The following is a 15,075-nucleotide window of genomic DNA, read 5'->3' on the forward strand; positions in this document are numbered from 1 at the left end:
CCCTTGCATTACATTCTTCTCCAACCACGAGGAGATATCCTTCACCCTGGCACTGACCGGTTAGGCAACAGCCTTTGGAACTCCTGGTCCTGGCTAGAGAACAGTAGCTACCCCCTGACTACTGTCTTATCAATATTCATTTTCACTTGGCGACCCCCCCCCCCCCCCCACCCCACTGGAATGGCCACCTATACTATGGTGCCGTGGCCAGTTTGCTCATCCACACAGGCAGCAAGAACCTCATACCTGTTGGGCGGGGGCAAAGGCTGAGGTTCCTCTAGCAGTGTACCTGGGGTCCCCTTACCTGCTGAGTTGCAGTCACACCCATCTGTCCCTGACCATTAACCAGACCTGTACCACTACCTAACTTAAGGGGTGTGACTGCCTCTGTTGACTTAGAACAATTCAGTTTGTTCACTTGAGTAGTAACGAGTTCAATCTTCTGGTTATAATAATTTTATTCTTTAACTTCAGCATAGAAAGCAATTTACAAGCAGAGTATTGTTACAGATAGAGTATGCAAACCTAGGCATGGGTCCTTTCGTGCTGCTTGAAATGAAGGAAAACCCTTATATTTATACACTTTTATCAAACTGGAGCTGGCATTGCCTAATATGGTAGTCTCTGGCTACTGCATGGTCCAGTGACAAGTCTACATTTTCTTCAACATACATCAACAGCAAGCATGTAAAAACACTGGCCTTGCTGCGGTAAGCATAAAGCTTCTAGTCTCTAGACTTTAACATACCATATTTCTAATCTAAGCATTCTATTATGAAAATATCCAAGGCTGGTTGGTTGCAAACACCAGCTGTTGCTAAGTGAAATCTGTATCTCTCCAATGATACCAACCACATTTTCCCCCTATATCAAATGAACTAAACACAAACACCTCTTGTCAGAAGCTGAATTAACTGCGTTCCATATGCCAACAGCCTCCTGGATCAATGTGTCCAGTTAACACTCCCCCTCACTGTCTGCATGTCAACAACTCAGATGAAGTTCCGAGATGCAGACATGGTCATCTGGGATCGGGATGCTCTCCACAAACTCTCCATGCTGCAGTTGCAGCACACCACCTGCACTGCCATCCCTATATAACCTTGCTTCAGTTATTTAATTAAAAGCTTATGTATTTAATTAACTTAGCTTATAGTTTAGTTTCAACTAATTACTAGATCTGTGATTTCTGTGATCTAGTTTAAGTTATAGGTAGATTAAATATTTACCTGTAACACAAAGCACTACGTACTGGAGGTAAAAAAGATTGAGGGAACGAGTGTTTAACTAGTGTGAATAGAAACAAGAGGGGGAGCTAGACAAGAATAGGATATGTTGACCAGGCAAGATGAAGCAAGGTGGGAGGAGGCTTGGAGGTTGATCAGAGCATGAACACCAGCATAGTATTTCCTATTTACAGCAGTTCTATGTAAAATAGTAATTTATAGTAGTTTAATAAATAGTAATTTATTCAAAACAATTATATTACAGTGCAGCACTTAAATGTGTGTTTGTATAAAATACATAAATACTGAAATCACAATTATTAAACTCAAACAGAATTATAGTAAATTGCAAATACTATAAATTACCTTGAGGAAGGTGCAATTGGATCCAGGTTAAGCTTGCCATGTGCAGCTTCCAAGTTTGTGCTAACCGTTTCCAATAAACTGCCTCAACAGAAATTCAGCTCGGAGAGGAAATGTTGCACTTCATCAGTACAGATGAGAACCCCTTGCCCTACTCAGGATTTGCTGTATTAAAGGAATGCAATTTCCATTCCTTTTTAACTGTACTGCACCCCTCAGGTGACTCCTTTTGAGGCTGAAGAGCCCACGCCTTCCCCCCCAGCTTTAGACCGACCGACACTAGGACGCAGCTCCGTGGCTCTCCTCTCCGCTGCCTGAATGCCTCTTGTTTCTTGCCCATCAAACTGGATCCATGACTAGATGTGGCGCTTCAGATTGATCATGACATAGTCCATTTTATTTCCCCACACGTCAGTTTGTGTAACAAACCAGATGGTGGTGGGAGGGAAGTCCATGGCCACAGTCTCTCAGCTCAATTATTGAGCTATCCTGCCGGCAGTATTTCAATTGCTATACCTGCAAGGGAAGAAAAAAATACATCAGTCCACCCACGTCCTCAAATCATAGAACGGTTACAGTAGACAATTCAGCCCATTGAGCCCGTGCCAGCTCTCTGCAAGAGCACTGCAGCTAATATAATTAGGCTTATATTCGCTAGAGTTTAGAAGAATGAGAGGGGATCTCATTGAAACTTATAAAATTCTAACAGGACTAGATGCAGGAAGGATGTTCCCAATGGCAGGGGAGTCCAGAACCAGGGGTCACAGTCTAAGGATAAGCGGTAAGCCATTTAGGACTGAGATGAGGAGGAATTTCCTCACCCAGAGTGGTGAACCTGTGGAATTCTCTACCACAGAAGGCAGTAGAGGCCAATTCATTAAATATATTCAAGAAGGAGTTGGATATATTTCTTGAGGCTAAAGGGATCAAGGGATATGGGGAGAAAGCAGGGACAGGGTACTGAATTTGGATGATGAGCCATGATCTCATTAAATTGGCTCGAGGGGCCGAATGGCCTACTCCTATCTTCTATGTCCCACTCCCCCGCCCTTTCCCCGTAACCCTGCAAATTTTTCTCCTTCAGGTATTTATCCAATTCCCCTTTGAAAGCCACGATTGAATCTGCCTCCACCACCCTTTCATGCAGTTCATTCCAGGTCCTAACCACTCACGCGTGGGTTTCCTCCGGTTTCCTCCCACAGTCCAAAGATGTGCGGGTTAGGTTGATTGGCCATGATAAAAATTGGCCCTTAGTGTTAGGGGGGATTAAATACGTGGGGTTACGGGGTTATGGGGATAGGGCTTGGGTGGGATGGCTGTCGGTGTAGGGACCGGGTGCTAGGGTTTGGATGATCAGCCATGATCTCGTTGAATGGCGGAGCAGGCTCGAAGGGCCGAATGGCCTACTCCTGCTCCTATCTTCTATGTTTCTATGTCACCTTTGGTTCTTCTGCCAATCACCTTAAATCTGTGTCCTCTGGTTCTTGACCCTTCTGCCAATGGGAACAGTTTCTCTCTATCTAGACCCCTCATGATTTTGAACACCTATTAAGTCGCCTTTCAACCTTCTCTGCTCTAAGGAGAACAACCCCAGCTCTCCATATAACAGGGTATTTACATCTTCATATTCATGATTCAAGCTCCCAAAGCAAACTGCATCAAAGCCACAAAATAATAGCCTCCCATTTTAGAGCACCAACCCTGCTTATTGCACAGGAATTAGTTTACAATCTACAGGTAGTCATGAGCTCCATTTTACTGCTCGTTGCCCCATAACTCACAAAGTCCCATTCCCCCATCGGCCCTGTGCCCTGACCTACACTGGCTCCCGATCTGGCATTGCCTTGAATTTAAAATTCTCATCCTTCCTCACCTCTCGCTGTCTCCGACCCTCCGAGATCTCTGCGCTCCTCCAATTCTGGCTGCACCGTGGAACATTTTACCAAGTTAAGGATGCTTTATATAAAATGGTGGACCAGAACTTAAAAGCTCCCATTACCTATAAAATGCAGCAAGATGTATGAGGTTTCCTTAACCTTGATCTTTGAACAGAAGAAGGTCTCAAACAATCCCCTCAGCATTAATCTAGCAAGTATCAGGAAGAGACAAGGTCATAGGCAGACCCGTCCTGCGGTGACTTGCATGAGAAAAAATAAAATAAGGAATCTTAGTAAACTTACAGCACTGAGCGACATAGATACGGCTCCTCTTGTATGCACTGGAAATGATTAGCCTGGACAGCCAATTCTAATGATGTCTAAAATAGAAAGTAAAGATACACAACTGTGAGCATCATCCTATCCTTGGAAGGAACGGTCAATCCCTCCCATACAGCCAGATGGGCACATGTTCATTGCGTCATAAAAGGAACACCAGCACAATTTCTCAAACAGGGTTTAAAAACAATGGCCCAGAAATTCGGGTCTCCACGGGTGAGTACGCACGGGGTACTCACCCATAGGCCCAATGGAAGTGCCAGTTTCCTGCCTGCGCGGGAAACCGGCACTTCCGTTCCCCTGAAAGAAGGGGTTCACAGGTTGAACATGTGCGCAGGAGAGGCTGCGCGTGCGCATCGAACTTCGGTTTTTTTTCCTCCAGGTTTTCCCAGGAGGGTAAGTCTCCAGAAGTTACACATTTAAAAAGCAGTCGTAAGGCCTGCTTTTTACAAGGTAAGTGGTGAATTAATTAAAATTAAAACATTTTTTCCACAGGTTTATTATTTTTAAATACTTTAAAGAAAGGTAAGTTTATTTTTAGCCCTGTTAGAAAATAAAATTGTTTTCAAAAATGTAAATTGTTTAAAATAGTTATTTCATGTAATTTATAGCTTATTTAAAAAATGTGATGTTTAAATTTTTTTTTTTGAAGATTGTGATGTTTTGGGGCCTGTAGTATTTATAAGTTTTGACAGCTCTTCCTGTCAAACTTATGAATGGAGCATTCCCTGCTCCAATTGGCTCCCCATGGCCCACGCGATCCCAGGGGACGCATCGAACTAACTGCGCCCCTGGGATACGCAAGCACTGCGCGCTGGCAGTTGGAGCAGGCCCAGGATCGGAATTCCACGGGGGCCCACAGCTCAACGGCCGGCGCGCTAGGTAAGTGCAGGTCGGGGGCTTGCACCCGCAGGAAGCCCCGATCCGAATTTCTGGGCCACTATAAAGTCTCAGGCTAGCATGGTCTCCACCATGCTTTCCCAGACAATATTTGCCTGTGTACTTTCTGTGCCCCTCAGCAACATCATCCAAATACATCAGGTTCCACATGTACGCCGACGACAGCCAGCGCCACCTGACCATCACCTCTCGACCCCTCCACTGCCTCCGATTCGCCCGACATCCAGTACTGGATGAGCAGAAATTTCCTCCCCATTGGGAAGACCACAGCCACTGTGTACGGTCCCCGACACAAACACCATTCCCTAGCCCTTTTTGCTCGCGGCCCCATCTCCCATGTTATAAAAACTCCACGGGCCCCCCTGCAAACACCACGAGCATTTCTCTGTATAAAAATTAAACACCTATATTTTTATTATTTGTTTTACATACTTAAGGTGAAACCTGTTGCTGAGCAACTATTCTGTCAAGGCGTGGAGGTATCTTCGACAAGCACACGCGCATGTCATGGTCAATGTTCACCTGGCCTCGGGTTTTCATTGACATCAGCGCTGACATTCCAGCTTCACACAAGCAGGTCGTGCCAAACGGGACCATCACTTTCAGCGCTGCAGAAGCCGCCGTGCTGTATTCATCGGAGCATTCACACCAAAATGTCTCCAGCGGCAATTCACTGAACTTGGTTCGGAGGGAGCTGTCGGATGAAATATCAATGAGCTCTTCTAATAACTTTGGTGGGACGGAGGTCAGCAGTTTAGCTTCAATATTCTCACAAAAGGGGTTTGTAGCCCACAGGTGTGCAGCAGATTGTTCTGCCGTGAGATCTGGAAAGTAAGTATTGAATTTGTCGAGTAGACCAGAAAGATGCGCGACCAGCTGGGGTCTGATTACGTCAAAGTCGACGTTTCTTTCTTGAATGAAAGAATGCAGGAGCTCAAACATCTCCGTCGTCCCCCCAGAGACAAGAACCTTCCAGACTTGCAGTTTCCCCTTGAACGAGTCAATTCTTTCACGCTGGGCAAAAAAATGAGTTCTCTCACCTTGCATAGCTTTATTCAACTTATTCATTTCACTGAACATGTCTGCAAGGTAACCCAGTTTGGCCAGCCACACGTCATCTTTCAGCACCTCGGCAAGTTCGGGCTTCTCATCAGCTAAGAAAGTGTGTACATCTCCCCTGAGATTAAATATACGGGTAAGCATTCTGCCTCGAGATAACCATCTCGCCTTGGTGTGCATGAGCAAGGAATTGTGCTCTGCTCCGACTTCCTCACAAAATGCAGCAAAACACCTGGAGTTTCTGGCTCTGGACTTGATAAAATTAACGAGCGTTACCGCCGTGTTGAGAACACCGTGAAGACCCGGCTCAATATCTTTCGCAGCAAGCGCCTCTCGGTGTAAAAAGCAATGTGTCCAAATAGCGCGAGGTGCAACAGCTTTTATTTTTTGCACAAGACAAGAATCCTTTCCAGTCAGTGCCACAGCCCCATCAGTGCAGACCCCAATGCAATTTGTCCAGCTGATTGCCACTGAAGTCATGAAATCGTCCAACAAGGTGAAAATGTCATCCGACTTTCCGGTTGTCGTCTTGAGCTCTTTGCAAAACAAAAAGTCTTCTTTTAGTTCCTTATTCCACACATAGCGAACATAGACGAGTAAATGGGACATTTTAGAAAAGTCTGTGGTTACATCAAGCTGTATAGCAAAGTCATTGTCACGCAGCCGATCGATGCACTGCAAAACTATGTCTTCTGATAATACATCAATCTGTTGTTTGACAGTGTTGTTAGATATCTGTATTTTTTCCAGTTCCTTGGCCTCCTGCTCTCCAAACATTTCCCTTACGATTGCAATGGCGCACGGCATTATCAACTCCTCAGCAATCGTATACGGTCTTTTTGCTTTGGCAATCTTCTGCGCTACTAAGTAGGACGAGACGAGATTTTTATCAGTAGTTGTGGATTCCATTACTGCTTCCGTACCAACTAGTTCCTTAGACTTTCGCTAAAAAAAAACAACTTTTCTTGTTCTTATATCATTTATGCTTGATAATTAAATGTCTCTAATTTGGAGGGTTTCACTGGACAGTACTGGTGCACAAATTACACACTGCGGCTGAGGTTTGTATCCACTCTCGGTACAAATAAAACCGAAATTCAAGTAGCTGTCCTTGTATTTCCCTAATTTTGCAGGTTAATGGTAGCTTTGGTTTTTTTTTGGGGTTTTTTACTCACACACCTCCTGTGATCTTCAGTCCTTACAATTGAACTTGAAGGAAGTTCTGTATCATCACTATGGGCTTTGGCTGTTTTGAAGCTGATGAAATAAAATATTTATCCACATCTGGCATTTATTATGCGTTTACAACAATCTTTCTTGTTCTTTGCAATTTATCTTGCACCTGCTGAAATAGCTCACACATCATGTAACGCAAGAACATATTATGTAACATGACAGCGTGTTAATTTCTGCACTCAGCATGTACACACAGCAACCACGGTACGCCGGTGGTGGAGGGAGTGAATGTTTAAGGTGGTGGATGGGGTGCCAATCAAGGGGGCTGCTTTGTCCTGAATGGTGTCGAGCTTCTCAAGTGTTGTTGCAGCTGCACTCATCTAGGCAAGTGGAGAGTATTCCATCACACTCCTGACTTGTGCCTTGTAGATGGTGGAAAGGCTTTGGGGAGTCAGGAGATGAGACACTCACCGCAGAATTCCCAGCCTCTGACCTGCTCTTGTTGCCACAGTATTTATGTGGCTGGTCCAGTTAAGTTTCTGGTCAATGGTGACCCCCAGGTTGCTGATGGTGGGGGATTTGGCAACGGTAATGCCATTGAAATGGTCAAGGGGGCAGTGGTTAGATTCTTGTTAGAGACAGTCATTGCCTGGCTCTTGTGTGGCGCAAATATTACTTGCCACTTATCAGCCCAACCCCAAATGTTATCCAGGTCTTGCTGCATGTGGGCATGGACTGCTTCATTACCTGAGGAGTTGCGAATGGAACTGAACACTCTGCAATCATCAGCAAACATAAGAAATAGGAGCAGGAGTAGGCCATTCGGCCCCTCGAGCCTGCTCTGCCATTCAGTAAGATCATGGCTGATCATTCACCTCAACTCCACTTTCCTGCCCCAGCTCCATATCCCTCGATTCCCCTAGAGTCCACAAATCTCTCTCTCAGCCTTGAATATACTCAGTATATCCACAGCCCTCTGGGGCAGACAATTCCAAAGTTTCACAACCCTCAGGGAAGAAATTCCTCATCTCGGTCTTAAATGGCCTACCCCTTATCCTGAGCCCCCTAGTTTTAGACACTCCAGCCACAGGAAACAACCTCTCAGCATCTACCCTGTCAATCCCCCTCAGAATCTTGTTTGTTTCAAATGAGATCACCTCTCATTCTTCTAATCGAGAGTATAGGCCCATTCTGCACAATCTCTCATCATAGGACAGCCCTCTCGTCCCAGGAAAAGGCTGTTCCATTGTCCTACTGTTTATACCACAATCTGACAATTACATGGTCACTTTTACTGATAGCTTATTCAAAAAAGGTGGTAGAGAGAAAACGGGGAATTACAGACCAGTAAGCCTGACATCAGTAGTGGGGAAAATGCTAGAGTCCATTATAAAAGATGTAATAGCAGAGCACTTGGAAAACAAGTGACAGGATCGGACAAAGTCAACATGGATTTACAAAAGATAAATCAGGCTTGACTAATCTACTGGAATTTTTTGAGGATGTAACTGGTAGAATAGATAAGGGAGAACCAGTGGATGTGGTGCATTGGGACTTTCAAAAGGCTTTCGATATGGTCCCGCATAAGAGATTAGCGTGTAAAGTTAAGGCACATGGGATTGGGGGCAAGGTATTGACTTGGATAGAGAACTCGTTGGCAGACAGAAAGCAAAGAGTTGGAATAAACAGGTTTTTTCCCCCAAGTGGCAGGCAGTGACTAGTGGGGTACCGCAGGGATCGGTCCTTGGACCCCAGCTATTCACAATATAGATTAATGATCTAGACAAAGGAACTAGATGTAATATCTCCAAATTTACAGACGACACAAAGCTAGGTGGGCATGTGTGCTGTGAGGAGGATGCCGAGAAACTCCAGGATGATTTGGACAGGTTGGGTGATTGGGCAAAAGCATGGCAGATGCAATATAACATGGATAAATGTGAGGTTATCCACTTTGGTAGCAAAAACAGGAAGGCAGATTATTATCTGAATGGCAATAGATTGGGAGAAGAGGAAGTGCAACAAGACCTGGGTGTCCTTGTGCACCAGTCGCTGAAGGTAAGCATGCAGCTGCAGCAGACGGTTAAGAAGGCAAATGGGTTCAAGTACAGGAACAAGGATGTCTTGCTGCAGTTGTACAGGGCCTTGGTGAGACCACACCTTGAGTATTGTGTGCAGTTTTGGTCACCTTATCTGAGGAAGGATGTTCTTGCCATGGAGGGAGTTCAGCGAAGATTCACCAGGCTGATACCTGGGATGGCAGGAATGACGTATGAGGAGAGATTGGGACGATTGGGCTTATACTCGCTGGAGTTTAGAAGAATGAGAGGGGATCTCATTGAAACTTATAAAATTCTGACAGGACTGGACAGACTAGATGCAGGAAGGATGTTCCTGATGGTCAGGGAGTCCAGAACCAGGGGTCACAGTCTAAGGATAAGGGGTAGGCCTTTTAGGACAGAAATGAGGAGGAATTTCTTCACCCAGAGAGTAGTGAACCTGTGGAATTCTCTACCACAGAAGGCAGTTGAGGCCAATTCATTAAATATATTCAAGAAGGAGTTGGATATATTTCTCAAGGCTAAAGGGATCAAGGGATATGGGGAGAAGGCAGGGACCGGGTACTGAATTTGGATGATCAGCCATGATCGCATTGAATGGCGGAGCAGGCTCGAGGGGCCGAATGGCCTACTCCTGCTCCTATCTTCTATGTTTCTATTTCCAGTAATTGAATATTTTTAAAAATAAAGTAGTTGTGGCTAATGTAAAATGCATTTACGGGGAAGCTGGATAAACATGAGGGAGAAAGGAATAGAAGGATATGTTGATAGGGTGAGATGAAGTAGGATGGGAGGAAGCTCATGTGGAGCATAAACACTGGCACAGACCTGTTCATAGAATATCAGAAATTTACAGCAGAGGCGGCCATTTGGCCCATCTTGTCCGCACCAGCTGAAAGAGCTATCCACCCTAATCCCACTTTCCAGGTCTTGGTCCAGAGCCTTGTAGGTTACGGCACTTCAAGTGCATATCCAAATACTTTCTAAATGCAATGAGGGTCTCAGTCTCTGCCTCTACCACCCTTTCAGGGAGTGAGTTCCAAACCCCCACCACCCTCTGGGTGAAAAGATTTCTCCTCAACTCCCCTCAAATTCCGACCAATTACTTTAAATCCATGCCTCCTGGTGACCAGAACTGCACGCAGTACTCTAGCTGCGGCCCAACCAGTGTTTTATACAGTTCAAGCATAACCTCCCTGTTCTTATATTCTATGCCATCTTAACCACCTTATCTACCTGTCCTGCTACCTTCAGGGATCTGTGGACATGTACGCCAAGGTCCCTCTGATCCTCCGCACTTCAGTGTCCTACCATTTATTGTGTATTCCCTTGCCTGGTTAGCCTTCCACAAATGCATTACCTCACACTTCTGCAGATTGAATTCCATTTGCCACTGTTCTGCCCACCTGACTGCCTTGACCTTTCTCTTCAGATTTCTAAATTTCCCCTCATTTCCCTTTACTTTAATGACCTAGTTATTCGATTCACCAGGACGCTGGTCCCAGCACAGTTTAAATGGACCCCACCCCGACGGAACAGTTCCCTCTTGGCCCAGTACTGGTGCCAGTGCCCCGTGAATCGAAAACCCTTCTTCCCACACCACTCAGCCACACATTTAACACTCTGATCTGCTTGACCCTATGCCAATTTACACATGGCTCAGGTAGTAATCCAGGGATTATTACCCTTGAGGTACTGCTTATTCATTTAGACCAGAGCTGCTCAAACTCTTGAAGCAGCTGAAGATGGTTGGGCCAAGTACACTGCCCTAAGGCCCTCCTGCAGCAATGCCCTGGGGTTGTACAATCACCTAGACACAGGAAATAAATGTAGCAAGATGGTTCTGAATACATACCTGCCATTTCTTTGATAGCCAATCTCTATGTCCATAGATGTGTAAAACATCTGTTGCAAACTCACATCAGCAAAATAAAGTCACTACAGTGCACTCCATTGTACTCGACTCTGTAGAAGAGGGAAATTTGTAAATTAAGTTTTAAATGGGTAAAACAGAATTCAGGCACTCAGCAACTATAAAACACAGCAGCAAGATGTATGAGGTTTTCTTAACCTTGATCTTTGAACAGAAAAAGGCCTCAAACTATCCCCTCAGCATTAATCTAGCAAGTATTAGGAAGAGACAAGGTCACAGGCAGACCTGTCCTGCTGTGACTCGCACGAGAAAAATAATAGGGATGTTATTTCATGAATTAGTTCATGAATATTACAGACTGTTGTTCGACATGGATACAGTTGGGGCGGAATAGGAACTTAAAACGGCCCTGGAAAATAATCTGAAAGTGGTCCATCCAATAGTCTTAGAACATCTTTCACTAACCCTATTCCTACCTGTTCAGTTATTGTTATGGCCATTTGTGAACAAATTACAAGAACTCAACATTTAAGTTTATTAAATGTATGTGTAAATACTCTACTTCATAGTTTCAATCACCGCTCACTTAAAGCAACTGAAAACATTAAACAAAAATAGCATCATACATCAAACTTAAAATCAGTTGAGTATGACGATCTGAAAATACAATTGTAGGTTATTGCAGATACAGCTCCTTGCATAACAATGAACTTTTCAATAATACATCAATGATTGCATCAGGGCCTATACGATCTAGAATGTCTTTCCACGACAATCAAAAGAAATGCTTCCAAATGGTCAGCACTTGGGGTACTCCTCAGCAACATTGCCTGTAATTTTCAAAATACCACACAGGCAGTTTTTAATGTGGAAAAGCCAGCTGCACAGATCCCTGGAGTGCTGCGCAGTCGTGCTGCTTACAGGGAACGTTGCCCCTCAGTCTGTTCAACAAAATGAGTGCTGAAAAGCTTTGGTCACGTGCCACCTGAGCTGTTGAACGTGTTGGAGGTATTAGTATGCTAGCCCTATGTCTGTGTATGCCTCACTGAACCAGTTGTAGCACTCCAGAGTAAGGTAAACACACTGTAGAGTCCTGGCATCATTTGCACAGACTGCTTCTCATGGTACTCCAGCTCACAATTTTCCATAATTTTAATATCTATTAGCAACACTCTGCTCTTGGTTGTTCAAGATGTAAAGCGTGTGGACTGCTTGGCTTTGTAGGTGGGGCCATTGAATGTAAAAACAAAGGGTTGCATTACTAAAATCTAGATTATGTGCTCAAATGTGAAAGTGCGACAACCCATAACTTTCAAGAGAGTACTACCAACTAAGCCAAACTGATCTTTGAGATTACTGTTTTACTGTAACTGTATTCAGCAAAGTAACACTTCCCAACATGGAAGAAATATTTTTTTCCTTAATTTGCCCAAAAGCCACTAACCCAATTGCAACATTTGGGATTTGTGCCATTAGGTGACAGGATTAAAAGGCCATAGCTCTCGAGCAGCGTTCCTTCGAAGCTGTGCAGCTGTCTGCCGACCCTGCGCAACCCAGGACCAACTTTCCCAATGTGAAATTCCACGCATGCGCGAAACTTGGAATGGGCTGTGCAGCCTGTTAAAGGGACAGTGTGCAACCCCCCCCCCCCAAAAATAATGGGCAACATTTCTCTCAAGGTGACAGAACGAGAATCTCAGGATAATTTCTTGGAAACTCTGCACCGAGAGCATATATTGACTAACACCCACTGCAAATAATATTGTAACTAATATAGCAAAAAACTGCACTGTGCTAACTGAAAAGAAACAATTTTATAAAAAATTAATTGTGTTTGGCGTTGGCGGACGGAGTGTTTAGCGGACGGTGTGTTTCTCAGGGTGTGGGCATCCTTAGCAAGTCCAGCATTTATTGCCCACCCTTAGTTGTCCCAAGGAGTTTCACACAACTAAGTGTCTTGCTAAGCCATTTAGAGTCAACCACGTTGCTGTGGGTCCAGTTACAATCAGGCCAGACTGGGTAAGGACAGCAGATTTCCTTCCCCTAAAGGATATTAGTGAACCAGATGGGTTTTTACCACAATCCCACTTCATGGTCACTTTTAGTGGTATCAGCTTATTGCCACATGAGGGAGAAAGGAATCGAAGGATATGTTGATAGGGTGAGATGAAGTAGGGTGGGAGGAGGAGAGTAGGGTGAGAATGGCTTGTTTCTGTGCTGTATAAATACTATGTAGTCCACGGGTAGTGAAGTGAACTTTTTAAACAACAGAAAATGCTGGAAACACTCAGCAGGCCAGGCAGCATCCGTGGAGAGAGAAACATTTAGTTCAACGTTTCAGGTCTGTGACCTTTCGCAGAACTGGAAAAAGTTAGGGATGTAACAGGTTTTAAGCAGGTGCAGAGGCCGGGGTGGGGGAAGGAAGGAACTTAAGGGACAGTCTGATGAGTTGCTGTTCCTGAAGCTTACTTTGAGCTTCGTTGGAACAGTAAGAGGCAGAGGACAGAGAGGTGAGAGTGGGAGCGGTGGCATAGTGGTTAGCACTGTTGCCTCACAGCGCCAGGGACCCGGGTTCGAATCCGGCCTCGGGTGACTGTCTGTGTGGAGTTTGCACATTCTCCCCGTGTTTGCGTGGGTTTTCTCCGGGTGCTCCGGTTTCCTCCCACAGTCCAAAGATGTGCGGGTTAGGTTGATTGGCTATGATAAATTGACCCTTAGTGTTAGGGGGATTAAATACATGGGGTTACGGGGATAGGGTGAGATATGTGTCGGTGCAGGCTCGATGGGCCGAAATGGCCTCTATCTGCACTGTGGGGTTTCTGTGAAAATGACAGGCGACCGGAAGCTCAGGGTCACCCTTATGGACTGAACGGAGGTGTTCGGCAAAGCAGTCACCCAATCTGCGTTTGGTCTCCCCAATGTAGAGGCAACCGCATCGTGAGCAGCGAATATAGTATACTAGATTGCAAGAAGTACAAGTAAATCGCTGTTTCACCTGGAAGGGGAGTGGGCCTTTGGCATAGCGGTAGCATCCCCGCCGCTGGGCCAGAAGGCGTAGGGTTTCGAACCCCGCTCCAGACAGTCCCGGCAAGTGGAGTCGGAGCTCCGGCTCTAAATTCTGGGTTGACATCCAGCGGGATACTTGCGTCCGTGGGTGTGGGTGGCCCCCCCCCTCGTATGGGTTGTGGGAGCCCGTAAAACCCTCCCGCCATAGGACTAACCACCCTAATGGCTGATACGAAGATGGTTACGGTCACGGAAGGAGCGTTAATCGCGGTCAGAAATCCTTCCACCACTTCATACAGTTCCCCAAAGGGAACAGTATGAAGACACATACGACGATGACCTGGAAGAGGTGTTTGGGGCCCTGGACAGTGGCAAGGTGTTGCATCTCCTGCGCTTGCACAAGGTGGTGTCGAATTGCTGTTGTATTAGTGAACTTATCCCAGTTCTTAGGCCAAGCTGACAAGCCCCTCAGTCATACTGAGGAGACAGGTGGTTGGGAAATGGCACGTGGCAGCCCCGGCCGGCGCGCTGATTGGGCAGGCAGAAACTACCCGACCAGCCAATGGGAGTGGGCCCCGCAACCCGACCAGCCAATGAGGCTAGCTGAGCCGACCGTGCTGAGTACTGCAACCAATCAGTACCCCGCAATCCCCCACCCGTAATTCACCCCCGATTGCGACCAGTCAAGTCCCCCTCCACCCCTGTCCGGGGCGGTAAGCTGAGCTCGATCCCGGACCACTGTAGCCGGCTGAAAACGCGCCGAGCCATTTCCTCCCCGCGGACCGCCGGCCGGCTCTACCGGGGCCCCCGTGCAGGCTGGAAGGTGAGGCCTCCGCCTGCGGTCTACAAGCTTGGACTGGAGGGCCTCAGCACGGCCGAATTCTCATTCCTCACCCACCTACTCACACAGGTGGCCCCGTCCCGCTACCTCACTTACTTACTTACTCACCCACCCGACCAGCAGCTTCAAAATGGCCGATTCGCTCCTGGCACCCGTTTTTATACCGAAGCCGCCAACCAATCAGACGCGCTGCCGCGAAACGTAACCAAGGAGCTGCGGATCCAACAAGATGGTCTCCATCGGCCGTACAAAGGACGGCGGTCCTCCACCCACAGCACCGCCAGCTTGGAGGACCGTCAGTGGAGGACAGCTCCAAGAGGGATTCTCTGCAGTTCGGGTGACCAACTCTCCCGGA

General features: G+C 46.2%; 1 protein-coding gene across 8 annotated transcripts; it reads right to left on the reverse strand.

Moving 5' to 3' along the window:
- Positions 1-440: 440 nt before the first annotated feature.
- On the reverse strand, positions 441-14,864 carry LOC147116935 (protein FAM200A-like). Of its 8 annotated transcripts, XM_085987409.1 has the most exons (6): positions 13,869-14,809; positions 10,856-10,965; positions 6,944-7,021; positions 5,138-6,627; positions 3,770-3,846; positions 441-2,105 (listed from the first exon to the last, which is right to left on the reverse strand). In XM_085987409.1, the coding sequence occupies exon 4, from the start codon at positions 6,569-6,571 to the stop codon at positions 5,138-5,140; it is 1,434 nt and encodes a 477-aa protein (XP_085843535.1). In that variant the 5' UTR covers positions 6,572-6,627; positions 6,944-7,021; positions 10,856-10,965; positions 13,869-14,809; the 3' UTR covers positions 441-2,105; positions 3,770-3,846. The 8 variants fall into 8 exon arrangements, 6 of the variants coding, with proteins under 6 accessions (XP_085843535.1, XP_085843531.1, XP_085843532.1 ...); XR_015078334.1 differs by lacking the exon at positions 5,138-6,627 and having other exon boundaries at positions 6,940-7,021; XR_015078333.1 differs by lacking the exon at positions 5,138-6,627 and having other exon boundaries at positions 13,869-14,808.
- Positions 14,865-15,075: the final 211 nt, after the last annotated feature.

The sequence above is a fragment of the Somniosus microcephalus genome, chromosome 5 (genome assembly GCF_052327205.1).
Source record: "Somniosus microcephalus isolate GS21.2 chromosome 5, FLI_Smic_1.0, whole genome shotgun sequence".
Taxonomy (NCBI): Eukaryota; Metazoa; Chordata; class Chondrichthyes; order Squaliformes; family Somniosidae; genus Somniosus; species Somniosus microcephalus.